This window comes from Lycium barbarum, chromosome 4 (assembly GCF_019175385.1).
Source record: "Lycium barbarum isolate Lr01 chromosome 4, ASM1917538v2, whole genome shotgun sequence".
NCBI lineage: Eukaryota > Viridiplantae > Streptophyta > Magnoliopsida > Solanales > Solanaceae > Lycium > Lycium barbarum.
This window is the reverse complement of record NC_083340.1, coordinates 98,404,172-98,422,836: the sequence shown is the minus strand read 5'-3', so window position 1 is coordinate 98,422,836 and position 18,665 is coordinate 98,404,172. Positions and strand designations below refer to the sequence as shown.

The following is an 18,665-nucleotide window of genomic DNA, read 5'->3' as shown; positions in this document are numbered from 1 at the left end:
TTTTATGTAATATGGGCTTGGGCCATAACCATGGCAGGTTGGGCCTCACAAATTTTGGGCCTTATTATTTTTTTTGATTTTTTTGGGCCAACTCGGTTTGGTCCCGAGTTGGGCCTAGCCCACTGACCTTTCGACCTTAAAACGTTCATATCTCCTTGTACCGACGTCACCTGGGCACCCACGACCTATGGTTGGAAAGCTAATTCAATTATCTACAACTTCTATATCTTGATACTTTTCCAAATTCCAAACTTATAATACCGTTTTTGCCCCTTGAAGTCAGATCACCCGAAAACGTTTTCTTAAAAATATTCGTTTGGAGGACTTCCACTTTGATTTGGCCCAAGGGTCCTTCTTGAGTTGTGTTTAACTTCTCATATGTGATTCATATGAATTTTCAGATGTCCCAAAAAAATCTCGATGTGTGGGTCCCACCTCAGCAAATAATCTGACGTTCAAAAATACGGGATGTAACACATTTAATTCAAGACACGTGATATCAATTTGCTACTTTCTTCAAAACTTTCCAACTTCAATAAACACGATAGCAACCTTGTAATATATATTTCCTCAACATCATACTAATACCATTACTTACTATCCATGCAAGAACATTGTCCTCCAATATACATAATCTCCCACTTACCAATACTTCACCAAGGTCACCAAACCTTTATTTGCGATATGAAATCTACGGCACAACAACTACAACATCGAATATAACTTGCTCATTATTCTTCATTCTTCAACACATATACATTGCCATACATACAATATACACGGCCATGTACACATATAAAATTAATATACCTCACGGCCATACACAACATCAATATTCTCCAACTCATTCAACTTTCATTTTCTACATATCATTTACAAACATAACAACCAAATACTAGTTAAAACAATTGAAGCATGGCTTCTACACATACATATAGGTACACGGCCACATATCATATTTCTCTCCTTCATGAATTTCATCCATTTTTTGCATACTACAACACATATAAACCATGTATAACACATAAAACAAGGTTAGAATTTTACCTTTATCCTTCAACTTCTCACTTGCTTATCTCTTGGAAACTTATATGATTTTGAATCTTTCTTGCTCCAACAACAACTCTACCTTGATAAGCACCCTTTGCTTGGTAGGAAATGATTTTTGGAAAAATTTTATCAATTTTTCCTTGGAATTTCTACTATGGCCGAATGGCCTTGGGGTTTTTCCCTTCTTTCTTTTGTTCTTGCTTCTCCTTGAATTCTCTAGAAGTTAATAAGATAAAGATGACTAAGTCATCTTATTTATTGACCAAGTTGAATTCCTTATGGGCTTGGACCCTATATGGCCGGTTGGGCCCTTAATTTTTGTCCAAAAAGGACTTTCAAGCCCACTTATATTTTTGGTTAGTTTATGTAATTCATGAAATATTTTTCCAACTTCCAAATTTGCCCTTCGTCTCCCTCCATCTTTCCACGAGTCATATTGCCAATTTCCTTTTATGCCCTTGACCTTTCTCATTATTTTCACTTCTAAATTTTTATAAACAACTTGTACACCAAACAAAATCAAAATTATAATCTTGCTCTTAATCTCCCGCAATTACCTTAAATTATCCGAATGCGAAAAATGCGGGATATAACAAATTGCTCCTTTCTTTATTTGAATTTTTCGAGCAATATGCTCAAAAGGATTGGGAACTTCCTTTTGTCTGGAATGGATAGAGTCCTTATAATGTGCAATGGTTGTTTTAATCTGATTTATTAAATCTTGTCCTGGAATAGTTCCATCTTTTGATTTTTGAAACAATTTTTTCCAGAATTTTGTATAAAAAATTCTGTTTAAGCAAGACATATTTTGCGGGGTATTACCCACTTCGACTGATCATTTCATGATCCATGGAATAGAGAATTCAATGAAGAAATACATATTAGAAATTTCTTCAGAGAAAGTAATATTATTTTTCAAATCTATGATTTTTGGAGAAACATCAACCCATTCAGTATATAAACTCTTGAAGGGTTCTGATAAATTTTTTACGGTTGGACCATAATAGATCCACCATTGACAAAACCAATTTCGAATGCCCTGTTTATAAACATTGGCACAGATTTTTATAAACCAAGAATGTTTTTTATTATCATTCTCGTATAAAAAAGCTTTATTAAAGCTTTCCACATAGTCCCAATAATTAAATTTAACTGGAACTTTTTATTCTGGGTGGATATAATCTCTGTCCTTTAACGGACTTATTCCCCATTCATTTGGAGAAAAGATCTTTTTTATGATAATTTTTGAAAAATTATAAACTTTCTTGGTATTAGCCGGATAAAAATATTGAAATTCAGCTGATCCTGTATTTGAAAGGACCATTTCATAATGCATCCGATATTTATAAGTTGGAGTAGCGTATGACGCTGTATCAAAATACCTTTGCATTATTTGCCAAGGTTCATCTTTCCATTGGAGATCATCATTCTCAAAGAGAATTATTAACTCTCTTTGAGTATTTTCTTCATATGAATCAGTGTCCCCATTATCATCAGTTATGAGAGCACTGGAATATGATGGAAGCATATTATCCCTTTTTTTCTGTGCTTCTATAAAAGCAAGATATTGAGCATAAGTAATTTGCTTCTGGGTATTACCAGAAGTTTCTGCAATATTGTCGGCTATTAACCTTTTGTTGCCTATTTGAGCAAGAACAGTGCCTCTACCCGTTCCTTTTTGTCCTCTTCCCCTTACTCTATTAGAGGGATGTGTCAATGTGGGTCTAATCCTGTAAATGAGAAAGTGACAGTTATGAACTTAAATATTCCCTAGTAAGAAAATCAGGGAGACTATTATCCGATCCCTTTTTATAATGAATTTCAAAATCAAATGGTGTTAAAAGAGCTTGCCATCTGGCAAACATTTGTTTAGAAACATTATGTTTGCAGTCCTTATTAAACATAAATTTGGCTGCTTGGCAGTCAGTTTTTATCAAAAACTTTTGATTATATAAATCACCTTGAAATTTTAGAACACACTTCACTATAACAAGAATTTCTTTTGCTACAGTAGAATAGTTCTTTTGACTATTGTTCCATTTGCCAGAGTAGAACTGGACTAAATATTCTTGTTTATCAATTGGAGAAAGTTGCTTCAGAATTCCTCCATAGCCAATATCAGAGGCAACAGTTTCTATAATTTTTTGCCAGTTAGGATTGGCTAAAGTAAGACAAGGAAGATTATTAACTTTCCCCTTGATTTTTTGAACTGCTTGCGTATGAGCATCAGTCCAAGGTTTTGGAATCTTTTTTAATCTATCATATAAAATAGATGTATCTTGGGCCAAATCTTTATAAAATGGCGAAATATAATTCAAACTTCCAAGAAATCTCTGAAGTTGAGTTTTATCAGTAATAATATCAGGGAATTTGGAAGTGAATTCTATACTTCTATTAATAGGAATAATTTTCCCTTTCTCAATATTATGTCCAAGAAATCTGACTTTTGTTTGAAAAAGTGACATTTTTGGTTTAGATATAACCAAACCATTCTGAATAATAATTTTCTTGAATATATCAAGATGCTTGAAATGCATTTCAACAGTATTTGAAAATACTAAAATATCATCGATATAAACAATAATAAAGTTGCTATAAGCCATAAAAATATCATTCATAATCTTTTGAAATTCTGAAGGGGCATTCTTCAGGCCAAAAGGCATAACGTTCCATTCAAATTGTCCTATTGGGACATTAAAAGCAGTTTTATATTTATCTGCTTCGGCTATTTGGATTTGCCAATAACCTGATTTTAAATCAAATTTAAATAATATGATCGCATTATCAAGGCGTCTGTTGGTCATACCACTGACAATGAAAATGAAGAAGATGAAGACTATAATACACAGGTCTTAGCAGGGGAATCCCAAAGTCCAGATAATACAGAAGACTTTGAAAATTTTGCGGCTCAATTTCTTAGCCAACCGGAAGAATCTTCCAGCACCACAAAAGACAAGGGCAAGTCACCAATGAAGTGAGTGGTAGGACCCGCCACTAGGCGGCTACTTTAATAAAGTGGGAATCTGCTTTTATAAAGCAACTTTAATTATTAAAGATTGTAATAATTGTGTTTTTCACTTTGGCCACTTTCGGTCACTTTTCCTTTTTACTTTCCGTCTTTCTTTTTATTTGGGTCATCATGTTGTCGGCCATTTACTTTTTCATTTTGTTGTTTAGTAGCCATGATCCGTTATAAAAGGATCGTTCTTCTCGGTTGAGAGGCAAGTCTTGGATCCCCCAAGCACAAGCTCTCTCCAGCTCTCTCCCTTGTAAAAAACCTTTCTTACATAAATAAAATTTGGTTCATATAAATCTCCTTCTGCTAAGCACAACTTTCATTCTTAAGGTATAAATTTTTATTTTTCTTTTGTTAATTTTATTTTTAATTTAGTTCATGTTTAGCCTTATAGGCTAAATACTCCGTTGAATTACGTCACACTAGACTACTGAGATCATGGTAATAATGCTTTAATAAATCATGATCAACGCCAAAACATGATGTTCAAGGTTAGGTAGAGACTGATCCAGGCGGACCGTTCATAACCAGGCGGTGGTCCTGCTGTTAGCCCGCTTAGCCGAGGATGGCGTTTTAGGGCGTTTGTTGGACTTGTTCTGGTAGGAACAACCCCAACGCCAGGGTCAGTAACCTAGTAAAACTTTTGTTACCTAGATGGCATCATGTAGCGGCGCGGTCCTGCTGTGTTTATCAAAAATCAATTTTCTCTACAAATAATAATAATAATAATAATAGTAATAATAATAATAATAATAATAATAATAATAATAATAATAATAATAGTAATAATAATAATAATAATAATAGTACTAATAATAGTACTAATAGTAATAATACTACTAATAGTAATAATAATAATAATAATAATAATAATAATAATAATAGTAATACTAATAATAGTGATAATAATAATAATAGTAATACTAATAGTAATAGTAATAGTAATACTAATAATAGTGATAATAATAATAATAATAATAATAATAATAATAATAATAATAATAGTAATAGTAATAGTAATACTAGTAATACTAATAATAATAATAATAATAGTAATAGTAATAGTAATAGTAATACTAGTAATACTAATAATAATAATAATAATAATAATAATAATAGTAATAGTAATAGTAATACTAGTAATAGTAATACTAATAATAATAATAATAATAATAATAATAATAATAATAATAATAGTAGTAGTAGTAATAGTAATAATAAAAGTAATAATAGTAATAGAGATCATTAAGAAATTTGACTACAAGTTGTGATAAAAAAAATACAATTAATAATCTAATAAAATAGAAGCTTAACGATGTAAATTGGACGAAAGGATAGACAAAATTGAGTGTCAACATGGGGCTGTTAGAAATAAGGGTATATTAGACCCCATAGGTGGATGGCAAGGGTATTTGGGGGCTCAAATCACGATGTATAAGTTTCTACTACATTTTTTTGAAGTGTTGATTATTTTTCATAATTCTTTTGAACGTAACTGTGTTTAGTGAACAAGCAAGTTTAACATTGAAAAGTTAATAAAATACAATACGAGTTTCAAAATATTATATACTTGAATTGTTGGGGGCACTCGATGAAGAAATCCCTCTAAAAATTGAGATATGCCACTTATTGCACGCACACAATATTCTTTAATTCTTTAATAAAAGGCAAAAGAATAGTTCGCCATGTGCTCATTGCGTGGCTGCGAAGGAGCGGTTGTAGATTGGCTGTAGGATTTTATATCAGAGTAGACAGCTGTCAATTGCCTTTTCTTTCGGTGTGGGAATGGTAGACGATCGACTTTTTCATGTCATGATAGTATTTGAACCACAGCTTTATTCTTATTTTCATTCTAGTAAATCTATAGTATTAGTTAAGGTTGTTTATTTCAAACTTCAGATGCTCTTACATACAACAAAAACATGTAGTAGTAGTTAAAATTTATTACAACTCCTTAATTAAAGCAATGATTCTCAGCTCGTGCATTTGCACGTCTTTGAGAGGTAGAAAAGAGGTAGAAATCCAAAATTCCGACCCTATAATAAGAAAAAGAACAAAGTTGTTTCTGTTCCCCTTCATCTGTTTCCGTTCCCTTTCATCCTTTGTCCTTCTTAAATCGAGTTGAATTTAGTTCGTTTATATGCATTGGACAAGTTGCCTATCAATGTCCTTTGCTTCTTTAAAAAACAAAATCAATTCCTTGGTTTCCTGTCTTTCACTCAAATTTACATGAAACAGAACATGTTACTAGCTAATAAGAAAAGGGCAGCCTGACACTGGTTCTGAAGAAGCTGTTAGCAAGTTTAACTGGAAAAAGAAGACTACCTAGGAGATTGTAATTACAACAGACATTTGCATATGGAAGGCTACAAGATCTCTGGGTGTTGTTGCTTCTGTTAATTTTTTGCTCCATCTAGCAAATTTGAAAGCTCTGCCTTTTCCTTCTCATTTCCATTAGAAAATGTTCTCCTTAAATCTAATCTCAAATGAATCAATCTCGGATTATTGGTTGTGGTGTCCATTTAAGATGAAAGGTTAATCTCCCCGACTTGGCACCATCCAGGGGAAAGGTATCTTTAAATTCCCCTTCAAGAATAACTCTTGTGAGGGTCATGATGCATCTACCAATTCTATCCTGAAATTTGCAAGTTTTGACAAAGACACAGCAGACTCATAAACTTTAAAAAGCAGTGGAGCAAAAGTGTAACACTCAAAGCGGACGCAAGATAGTCTAAAAGAATATACCTTCCCAAATGTGTCATGGTCCCAAACTTCCAATATGAGCAAATCATGTAATCCATCTTCAACTACAAAGTCAAATGTCTGGTTCCACACTGGATTAAGGGTGTTGTTTAGAACCTGAGATTAGCAAAGAACAATGAGTGCAATAAAAGTTACTCAACTTCAAAATCTTGAAAAGTAAGGACACAGAGCAACTTAATGAAATATCAGACAAGTTAGGGGAAGATAATATAGCATCCTTCAGGGTACACAGAAACTTACTCGGGTTTTATTTTTTTGTTCAGATTTCTTCATAATCAGTACAACAAAAGGATCAGATTTCCCCATAAGATCAGTAACAGGTACATCTTCTGCTGATATTACTGTCACGGAAAGAACTCCTCTAAAGAGGATGTCCCCTTTCTTCTCAGACACTGCTTGTGAAAAATTAGCAGACTCTGGTCTAAGGGCCTTTTCTAAGGTAGTCAGTGCATAGTCGGGTTTAAATCCCTTCATAAACACACTATCCATGCCAAAAGGACAAAAGAGAAGCTCCAAGTGTACCTGTGTTAGTTGACAAGAAAAGTGTTTTGGTTAAGACTCCAGTTTATGCATTGAGCACCAATCACACAAACAAGAATCCTCTTATGAGTTCTGAGGAGTGTATGGAGAGACCACATAGCATGGACAGGCATCCTACGTGGACAAAACCATGCAAACATGATGTAATACAAAAATGAGAAAACCAGAAAAAAAAAAATCCGTGTAATACATACAGGTTGGCTCAAATAAAAAAGCACACATATTTGTCTATCGAACTTTATTACTGTATATTTTATGGTTGATCAACTATCACGCACATATTACCCTCTTCAGCTAGAAATGTACACCTACTCTGTTTTCTTCTGCTCTCTTCTTTTTTATTGTTTCCCTCTAAATAAATCCTGCTAAATATTTAAAATACCAATGTTATAATATCAGCTTCTACCTGAACAAGAAGCCTTCTGTTCCAGACTTCCACTGACACTGAGATTTTTTTTATTTTTTTGAGAAGAAGATTCTGCTTAGGAAGGCCTGCCCTGATCAAACAACTATAACAACTACTATGCCTCAATCCCAAGCAAGTTGGGGTTGGCTATATATATTCTCGTGAGTCTTGATGCCAAACAGTTGTTTGCTTTTGCGTTTTGCAATAACCTAAGCAATATTTGATTGCTTACTTGTTATGTAAAAGCATGCATCGTTCCGCGCAAGACTCAAAGACAGAAAAGAGAGTTAGAGAGAGAAATTGCCATGACATAAATGATTTGTGGTCTCAATTACTTATTTTTATCATATTCTGAATTTGCATAGTATGAGGTCATTGGCCTTCATCAGACATCTGATGCAACACTTGTTGGAAAACCAGAAATATGTTTTGCTCTAGTTTTTTATGTGTCAAAATTTTGTGTTGTCTAATGGTCATTCCCTTAAATGGCATATGTTTTCCCTGCTGACTCTGCCTGCTTGGGCAATACATGAGAGCCAACATTCGTTGGGATTATTTTATTTAGTCACGTTCCTCGCGTCCAGAAAATGAAGGTAGCAGAGATGCGGATGATGAGATGAATGTGCGGTCATACCAGGAGAGATAGGATTCAGAATGAAGTGATTCAGGACAAGGTAGGTGTGGCCCCAGTGGTGAATAAGATGCGGGAAGGGCGATTGAGATGGTTCGGCCATGTGTAGCGGAGATGCGTTGATGCGCCAGTTAGGAGGTGTGAGAGGCTAGCAGTGGTGGGCCCGAAAAGAGGGAGGGGTAGGCCAAAGAAGGCCTGGGGAGAGGTGATTCGGCAGCATATGGCGCTACATCAGTTTACTGGTGATAGGAGGGTGTGGAGGTCAAGGATCAGGGTAGAGGGCTAGTAGGGGGCCGCTAGGATTTCTTTTCCGCATTAGGAGTTTTATTATCTTTTTTCACTCACTTATTTTTTATATCTCTCATATAGCTTGCTTATTTCTCTCTTTCTTTCTTTAACGTCATTTATCTTATTATATGTTGCTATTACTGTCTATTATTATTGTTGTCTTGACACCTTTTCTCGAGCCGGGGGTCCATCGGAAACAGTCTTCCTACCTCCCAAGGTAGGAGTAAGGTCTGCGTACACTCTACCCTCCTCAGACCCCACCATGTGGGAATACACTAGGTATGTTGTTGTAGTCGCGTTCCCCGCGTATAGCGGGAGCTTAGTGCATCGGGCTGCCTTTTTTTTTTTTCAAACGTTTACTTTAGTTCTTACGTTTTCTATGAGTCATTTAGTCCTATTGCATTTTACGGTATATGTGCCAATAGAAATATATCTTCTATTACTTATTATTATTATTATTATTATTAACATATAATATGGGTATAAGACGAGCTTAAATGGAGGGTTATGGTCAAAGAGAGGCAAAACAAGAGACGTTGTAGCAGGACGGAACTTGACAACACCAAAAAACAAAAAGATTTCAAATCTAAAATCATAAATAATCCTAATAGCCTGTTTGGCCAAGCTTCTAAAAACTATTTATTCAAAAAAGTACTTTTTTCAAAAGTACTTTTCAAAAATGTACTTTTTTCAAAAGTACTTTTCAAAAAAGTACTTTCGGCTAAAAGCAGTTTGTGTTTGGCCAATTAATTTAAAATGTACTTTTGAGCAGCAATTTAGTGTTTAGCCAAGCTTTTAAAAAGTGCTTATATGTGTATTTTTCTCAAAAGTACTTTTCAAAAAAGTGCTTTTGGGCAAAAGCTATTTTTTTAGCTTCTGAAAAACTGCTTCTGCTACTCCCCAAAAGCACTTATTTTCTCCCAAAAGCTTGGCCAAACGCCTAACTTTTTTTAAAATAAGCACTTATTGAAAAAATAAGTACTTTTAGGGAAAAAATAAGCTTGGCCAAACAGGCTATAAATCTCATTTTTCTGGATTCTGAAAATGATCCAGCTACTCTATGTCATTTTTACAAGAACCTTCCGAAAGAATCAAAGATTGCTGGTCATCTTTATATACAAATGGCCCTTGAGAAGGGTGTGCTACGTGCTTGATTAATTTGTATCAAGACACAGAATATAGAAATAACAATTGATTGGTCAGCTGAAGAACTCAAACACCTCTCAAGTTACCGTTGGTCAAAAATCAAATTTCACATGTTCCTTTTAATTATATTGTTGAGACTGTATCTACTGGGTGATTGGTGTATTTATTTTCCTACAGATTAAGGATGATAGTAGGAGACCACAAAACACAGAGCATTAGGGAGGTCTAAAGGCTTTCAGCCACTAAGAAATTTGGCTAGGAAGGTGAGAGGTAACGATATTCTATTTTAAGAAGAAAGCGCAAAAAAGTCAATTATGGATGATGTCATTCTTCAGTTCAACCTAATTATATTCAAGGATATTTGCAGAAAGCTCCAAGCTTAAATATAATGAGGCAGACAGGGCTGCTCCTCCCAATCGAATATGGTTTGATGCATTCTAATTCGACAAGACTGTTGGAGAGAAATATCTTACCTGTCCTCTGTTTTTGGTGTCCCTCTGGATCTCCAAATCCTTCAGCAGTTTCAACCACACATCCTTCACTTTACCAGGCTCAAGGTCTTTCAAATCTATTCGAGCGCAACCAATGAATTCAGCATCCTGAATCCCTTCATCATCATAAACTTTAATTGTTAAATGTTGTGTCGATATGTCTTCAACTATGAACTCAAAGTGCTCATTCCAGATTGGATTTAAGCAGTTATCCTTAACAAAGCAAACAAACAAAATCTGGAGTTAAATATTTCTCATCAGGAGATAAACAAATTAACAAGGACAACAAGAGACACAAGTCCTCTTACAATAACTTTGCTGGTCTTTGTCCTGTCACGTAGTGGACGTATAAACAACTCAACAAAAGGATCAGATTTCCCAATGAGGTCTTTATTAGTCAATTCTTTGGCTTCAATGAGCTTGACTTGTAATACACCAACCGGCTTTAGCTCCAGGTCACTACAATAATACAACATCATTTTAGACAATTTCATGTGCAGTATAGATCTAGCGTAGTTTGTAATGGTATTTAACTTTTCCCCTTTATCTTGACTTATTCCTTTGTGGACGCGATTCTTCATTTCTTCATGATCTTTTCTACTTAAACAAAAGTCACCAATACAGACTGATAAAAATTAAAGAAGAAACAATTGGGCAGTGATGGAGCCAGAGGTTGCAGAAGTTATATCTACTTCAAGGGAAGAAGGTTCATATCACTCACTTAGGATATACCTTATAGAGGGAGAGCAAGATAAATTTATATGGCAGAACTATTTCACAAAGTATTTATTTTTGCTTAGGTCTGTTATTAAATGAAGCTACTGTGTTCAAACGAAAAAGAACATTTCATTTCAAGTGGTAAAAACATGTCACACAATGATTATAGCGTTGTTTTCAAAAATGGCAAACCTATAATCTCCTGGTAATATGGGAACAATGTTGCGGACAGGCCAAGTGATAGAATCTTCAATTGCATCCCGTATTGTACCCTGTGCAGTAGATCAAGGAGTTGCATTTAATTAAGAGTACTTTGTTGTACCACCAAAATGCTCAATTAGAATTGAGGAATCTTTTAATTGTAAAAACTTATGGCGATAAATACTCATCGTGAATCAACTAACTAATTACAAGAAATTAAGAGAGCAAGGCCAATGATGAAGAACAAGGACGCCATCCAAACTTTCAACTCTTCTCAGTTTATGAAAATCGCATGCCAATAAAGCTTTAAAATCAAAATCAAAATCAAAAACGAAAATACTTGAAATGCTACTTAACTGAAAGAAAGAGTCATGCAAAATGCAGTTGTATGAGAAAGATGAACTAATTAATGTAAAGAATAATGCTATAGTTTTCAATTCATTTGCACCTGAACAAGAAAGAAATAAAACTGTAAAAGACATCGTAATAGAGAAATAACTTGTATGTCATTCCAAAAAGTAAGCAATATAATAATGTGTGCAACCTAAGGAAAGAAATAAAATAAGAACCCTACAAATCGGCTATTTATATATGGGAAATGTACATGAGTGAGAAAGAACTCTATGTTCATTCGTTAACAAACACATGACATTTCAAACCTCGATGGCATCAGATACTCCAGGAATAGCTGAGATATCACCACCCACAACTTTGAGAGTGAAGTCCAGATTTTTCTACATGCAGAAACATTCAGGACAAGTATAATATCAGAACCAAAATTATGAAACATTCTTTTTTCTTGTAAATGAGAATGAGAACGGAACCAAATACAAATCTGAAGATGAAGATCAAGCATTTAGTCCGTTCTTACATCAAGTCTATGAGCCTTAAATAATACATAAAAGCAAAAGTGTAATCCGGGACAATTAATATACATGAAAACTTCATAAACCAAATCATAGAGGAAGAGTTTGCACTCACCTTGTGACGCAAGGAGTAACAAACAGCTCCGAAACAAGGAAGCTCCGCAACCAGTGGTTTGAATATCAACCGGAAAACCCCAGTGAATCCAATATTCTTGACCTACATTTACCAACGGGATTAGGAGAAGGATGAAAATATGTAAGACGATTCTTGATCAGTTGTGATGTTTCCATGAATATTTCCTTGATCTTTCAGCAAATTTTGGATTTCCATACATCCAGTATATGTAAAAGTGATTATGTACTCATGAGTCAAGAAAGAAAGTGTTTTTGTCACTTGAACTGATGATAACAGGATACACCAAAGTAGTAAATATTCGTTTCAGTTGAATGACATATCAATAAAGACTGTTACCCACATTGGTTGAGAGCATGCGTTGTAGTTTCTTCACACTTGAATACTGAGCTTTTTGGACATTTATTCAATAGACACGAGTGCAGTTTTAAGGTGATTAATGGAAGCATCTTAGAAATGTTTGGAGCAGCAAAATTCTTAAAATATTTAATAGAACGCATAGAAGATGGATGTGGACTAATTTTTTAAAGGAAAGATGAATAGTGGACTAATTTTTTAAAGGAAAGATGAATAGTTTGCTCTCTAGTTTTTTCTTTTTTTGGTTCTTCTTTTAAGAGGTTCCTCTCTAAAGTTATTACGTTGCGAAAGTGTGACAGAACGAACATACAAGAAAAAATCAGAAAATCAGCACTGAGATGGAAGGAATGACCAATGAAGACTCGGATTTACCCTAACTAGGAATCATTTTGATAATCTGTAAGGGTTTGCCTCTGATATGTATGCACACAAGAACACAACTTTATATCACCTGCAACTTTAAAAAACATCTGTACACTTACAAATTTGACTTTTGCAGCTTAGACTACATTTTTTCCAGTGAAAGTGAGTTATAGTTTCAGACCCAAAGTTTCATGGGATTTATTCATTTTGCTGTTTGAATCAATATGTTCAGCTTACCGTTATCAGCTATTCATTTATTTCAAAACGGAAGATGTCAAAAGTACCTGTATAGGTAGTCCTACACCAACTAAAGTCTTGATATCGAGCACAATATTGGGATTGCCATCCCACTGCATTTCCAACTCCATAATAATTTCCCCAGGATCACTATCAAGAATGGAAACTCCTGAAAGGTCAAAACGAGATGTCAGAGTTAAAATTTTCCAAACAGAAAGTGTTAGTCCTACTTGCTGGATGCCTGGAAACGAGAAAACTGCAACAAGCACCAGGAATACTACTGAAGAACATGAAATCTCTACCTGCCTCAATTTACGATCATACATAGAGCAGCTTACTCAAAGCTAATCAATATAAAAAAGGTGGACCTTGAACTACACTCAATACTTTAATTAATGTCAAAACATGCGGCAACTATTGAACTGACCTGTGAATGATGGAGCCACAGTACCCAATGTAAGCTTTGAAAACTTCAGAGCAGCTAAGATAGATGGTCTATATTGCTCAAGAATTGGCTCCACAGAGGTTCTTATCAACTCTGATGCTGCCTAACCAGAGAATAAATACAAACATAAAATGAAACAAGAAAAACAGTAAGAACCAAACAAGAAAAGAATGTGCTAGATTTTCAAAAAACACAATTACCTCATCAACATAAGGCCACATTTTTTCTAAGTGTTGGTTAAGCCAATTCAACTGCAATTCACAAAAGGTAATGCAACCATTATTAATACTTTCAACTACTCAATTACAGAAAAGTATTAAGCACATGCAACTCAACTTTTGCTTCTGTGAAAAGACTACCCAAGAAGGGTATGCTTCAGGTGGCAGAAGTTTTCTTGAATCTTGAACTGTCATCCTGGCAAATGCTGTTATGGCTTTTGCCTAACATATATATATATATATATATATAATGAAATATTTAATCATTAAAATGAAAAATAACAAAATTCATTAAAATGAAAATTAACAAAATTCCAATCTCAATAAATGAGAAAAGAATACCAAATCAATGCGAGCTTTGGATCTGTTATTCTGAAAGCGAGCAAAACAAACAATGAGAGCAACACCCAATGCAGCACCTAGGAAGAACCCCAAAAAGAAACCCATGTTTGTTTTTCTATTCTTGAAATGAAACCGACCCAATTTTATAAATTCAGCAGTAGTTTCTCCTTAGATTTTGTTTTTGAAAGAAAGAAGCTTTTTCTTTTTGTTGGAGAAAAAATGTTGGAGTTATGAGAGAAAGGAAGGAAGGAAGCCGCGGGACCAGGGGTGAGGGAGAAAAAAACAGAAATTTGATTGGGAAGTTGAGGCTTTACTCATTATTTTTTTATGCCACCGCGTGTCATGTACGTTATACTCTATAAACATAATAATACTTCGGATTTAAGACGGTCAAAAAAAAAATAAAAAAATTCACCGCAATTTATTTGTAGCCTGTTTAATATTTTAAATTATTATTTATTGTGACTTATAATGTTTTTTTATGTAGTTTCTAAATATGTAAATTATTTAAAAAAAAAAACTGAAAGATTATACGTCCCAATTCACAGTTAAAATTAATAAAAAAAAATTGACTCTCTAAATCCGAAGTGTATCACGTAAATTCGAATAGAGGGAGTAATGACTAATTTAACTGAAAAGCTGTGGTTTTCCGCTTTGGCTTTTTTAAGAGCCCGTTTGGATTGGCTTATAAGTTGCATATAAGTTGCTTATAAGCTGTTTTCAGTTTTTTTGAGTGTTTGGCTGGCCAGCTTAAAGTCATTTTGTGCTTAAAATAAGCTCAAAAAAATAATTAGGCCCATTTGACTTAGATTATCTAAAGCAGCTTATAAGCAAAAAAAAAAAAAGTTGGGGTAAAAAAAACTGAAAGATTATACGTCCCAATTCACAGTTAAAATTAATAAAAAAAAATTGACTCTCTAAATCCGAAGTGTATCACGTAAATTCGAATAGAGGGAGTAATGACTAATTTAACTGAAAAGCTGTGGTCTTCCGCTTTGGCTTTTTTAAGAGCCCGTTTGGATTGGCTTATAAGTTGCATATAAGTTGCTTATAAGTTGTTTTCAGCTTTTTTGAGTGTTTGGTTGGCCAGTTTAAAATCATTTTGTGCTTAAAATAAGCTCAAAAAAATAATTAGGCCCATTTGACTTAGATTATCTAAAGCAGCTTATAAGCAAAAAAAAAAAATAAGTTAGACTACCCCAACTTATTGTTTTTAGCTTATAAGCTGTTTGCAACTTATAGACATAAGTCCATTCAAACAGGGTCTAAGTATGTTTTGCTCAAGAAAGGAATAAAATTGTTTTCTTGAATTTTCTACACTGTTGCTTATTTTTTTCATTACTTTTGGTTTCTTAGTAGTATTGGGTGGAGGAAGCGAATAAAGAACGAATTTGTTGCATGTTTTTTTATGGAGAATCTTTGATAAAGTTTTGTAGACTCACTTCTATGTACATGCAAGAATAAGTGCCAGATTTTTGAGAATTCCTAATTTGTTTTGAGTTTAGCATTGTAGGGAAATGTAGCATAAAGTGTGTATGCAATCTATACGGGGTGATTTATAAGAATGGTGGTGGAGATGGCTGGTTTTGAACTGTTGACCTAGCTTGTCTCATCAATAAAATTATAAAATTAACAGATTTTGACATTTGACCTTGAAAATATGTCTATGGGGTAAAACGGTGTTAGAAGTACAAGAATATCTATTTCCAAGATCATTGGGTTTACCTAAGAACGAAAGAATTTTAGAAACAATGAGACTCTTTTTGATACTTCAACAAAACTAAATGAGTAAAGTTTTTAATGACTTACGTGCTCTAAAAAAAACTATTTAATAACTTTGTACAATAAAATGAAGTAAAAGATGAATATTCATTCATGAAATTATCACGGAGGAATTAGAGGTTGCTGACTTGTATTTTTTGATGAGCTGGCTACCAAAAAATTGTCCATTTTTACTAGAAACGGGTTGCGTGTCTTCGTACCGAAAGTTGAGATTTTGGTTTGCCGTCGTGCTCCTGCCGATACTTTGAGTGGAAAATCAAAGTTGCTTTCTAATGTATATCAAATTATAAATGTAGATTATTTATGATGTGTACTTACATGAAATTTTAAAAGAATTTATTAAAGCTTGTCAATTAATAAGTAATTTTAATTTTTATGGCTTCTATTTAGTTTTCGACTTCTTTATACAATTGGCCGATATTATCCTGCAAATACAACATATAACATGATTAAATGACCTATTATGAATTTTAGTATATAATGCCTAAAAAGATTTCACACAAGTTCAAAAGAAAAAAGAAAAAAGAAAAAAAGTTGAACTACGTATAAAAAATATATGACCAAATTTTAGATAATTTTTCTAAAGTTTTGTAGAACTGGTAGCGTAAACTTTTTATTCGTGTAGGTGTGAACAGCATACGGTATATTTGTCAAACTTTTTTAAATAAGGACAAACTATAAATGGTGGGATGAAAATGCCTAATTGAGAAATCAGACTTATATGTGAGGAAAAGGTCCAAATTAAGACATTGCTGAAGTTTATAAATTTTTGTAAGAATTTGTTTTTTGGTCAAATGATTTTTTTTATTTAACCAATAAGCAAATCTTTACAACTAGCTTTAGACTCGGCCAGATTCTCCAACAAAAAATCCAACAAATAACATCAAAAACTCTATGTGACCAACCTGTTATAAACTCAGGCTAGCCATAGACTAGATATCTATTCAAATTGTTTAGGCATTATGACAAATTACTATGTTTCTGCCCTACAAGATGCAACTGCATGAAAATATCCCTGATGAGAGTCGTGTGTATTCTTCTTCAAATTGAATATGCGTTGTTTCTCTCAATCCCAAGTTGATAGACAGTTGTTGAGAAGAGAAACTCAATTATAGCATTCCATGGTCTTTTGTTCCTCGCCTTCTTTGCCAACCATCTTACTTCATTTTGTCAATTGTCAATAGTTCTATTCAATCTCATCCACTATAGTAGAGCTTTCCATACATATTTAGAATATCCTCTGTAAAATAAATGGTGGTCATGAGATTCAGCCACTGTACTTTCACATAAAACACAGTCTCTCTACACTTGTATGCCCCATTTACTTAATTTGTCAACGGTAGATAGCCTTTGCTGCATTGCTAACCACAAAATAAACTAGTGCCTAGGCATAGGTCCATGAAGCAGTACCAGAGTTTTCCACTCCACCTTTAGATATTGAGGAAGCATCATCCCATAGGCAGTTTTGATGCTAAACTTCCCCTCTTCACTGTATTGTTGCAATGCATTTAGCACATTTGGTGCATTTGTAGATGATATACATTCCCTAGCAGCAAGTATCTTTCTAGTGATCCTACTAGCCTGTTTAGGAAGCTCAATGTCTTCTAAGTTTCTGTTCTGATATAGTAACAATGTATCCATAGAACCCACAATGTGACTACGGCACATAAAAGTAAGTGCGGCTTTGTTTTAGGTTAAGTCAAAATTGTTTAGTCCTCCAGCTGACTTGGGTTTATACAACGTTTCCCTGGATACCAAAGCTTTCCTGGAATTTTCTTTTGAGCCATTCCATAAGAAACTTCTACAAATGCTAGCCACCAGTGAATGGTGGGTAGGAGGAACACCATTACAACCCCGTACTTTCATGTTAGAATTCGTCTTAATTGAATCAATATGAGTTGGAGAGTTTAAGGACCTCTACAAAGATAATAATGGATTAAAACAAGTGTTAAGGAAGTATCGTGAGGGTTGGAGGTTAAATGAATCAAGGATGTTATAATCCAAACTTTCAGGGTTAAACTTGGAGTGCTTAATATGCTAAGGAGGATTTTTTTAAGGTACTTGAATCATATAATATTCGTATGTTAAGTTTTGAAGTCAAGCCAGTTGTTGAACAATAGTCGGCGAAAGTTATCGCAAGTTACATTCATAATTTTACTGAAATTTGGGTCTAATGTCACTGACCTTTTCTCCCAATATACTTGGAGTTATGGGGAGATCCACCCACTACATTGAATAACTATTAGTCTAGTTTCCACCGTATTAAACCATTTATCAATGCGACGTCAGAGTACAATGATATTTGCATGTTTGTGAGACTGCGCAGGCAGCCCCTTTTGGAACCCACTTAGGCGGTGGCCGACCATGGAGAGTTTCAAAGTGGTCGAAAGGCTCATTTTTGGTCATTTTAGACCAAGGTCACTTCCCACATTCTCTCAACACCTCCCTAATAGTTCTCCAAGGTTCCAAAGTGAATCCAATGTGGTTTTAGCTAAACCCAACCTCAAATGCTAGTTTAAGTGAAGAAAAGTGTTTCCATGGTATTGGGATGGCTTTGAGGGTTCTTGTAAGCTAAGGGAAGATTTGGCTACAGGTTTTTTTTCTTTTACTATTTAAGGTAAGTATAACACCCAATTTCTTGTGCTTAAGCTTATGTAGGTGTTGGTTATGTTG

General features: G+C 34.1%; 1 protein-coding gene and 1 non-coding gene across 2 annotated transcripts; both read right to left on the bottom strand.

The window, feature by feature from the left end:
- Nucleotides 1-5,649: 5,649 nt before the first annotated feature.
- On the bottom strand, nt 5,650-5,770 carry LOC132638861 (U5 spliceosomal RNA). Its single transcript, XR_009581926.1, has one exon. It is a non-coding gene; the product is annotated as a U5 spliceosomal RNA (small nuclear RNA).
- A 474-nt stretch (nt 5,771-6,244) lies between these two features.
- LOC132636157 (synaptotagmin-5-like) lies at nt 6,245-14,528 on the bottom strand. The gene is made up of 13 exons (XM_060352867.1): nt 14,211-14,528; nt 13,988-14,090; nt 13,851-13,903; nt 13,633-13,753; nt 13,253-13,374; nt 12,231-12,332; nt 11,909-11,983; nt 11,241-11,320; nt 10,640-10,790; nt 10,314-10,544; nt 7,070-7,351; nt 6,812-6,925; nt 6,245-6,701 (listed from the first exon to the last, which is right to left on the bottom strand). Exons 1-13 carry the CDS (start codon nt 14,313-14,315, stop codon nt 6,558-6,560), a joined length of 1,683 nt encoding a protein of 560 aa, XP_060208850.1. The 5' UTR covers nt 14,316-14,528; the 3' UTR covers nt 6,245-6,557.
- Between the last annotated feature and the right edge of the window lie 4,137 nt (nt 14,529-18,665).

Bases quoted from the DNA above. Each gene is read 5' to 3' on its own strand.
- LOC132636157 (XM_060352867.1), bottom strand. From the start codon at position 14,315: ATGGGTTTCTTTTTGGGGTTCTTCCTAGGTGCTGCATTGGGTGTTGCT. The intron at 11,984-12,230 runs GTGAGTGCAAAC...TTCTGCATGTAG, and splicing joins GTTACTCCTTGCGTCACAAG to AAAAATCTGGACTTCACTCT. The intron at 6,926-7,069 runs GTAAGTTTCTGT...TGCTAATCTCAG, and splicing joins AACAAAAAAATAAAACCCGA to GTTCTAAACAACACCCTTAA.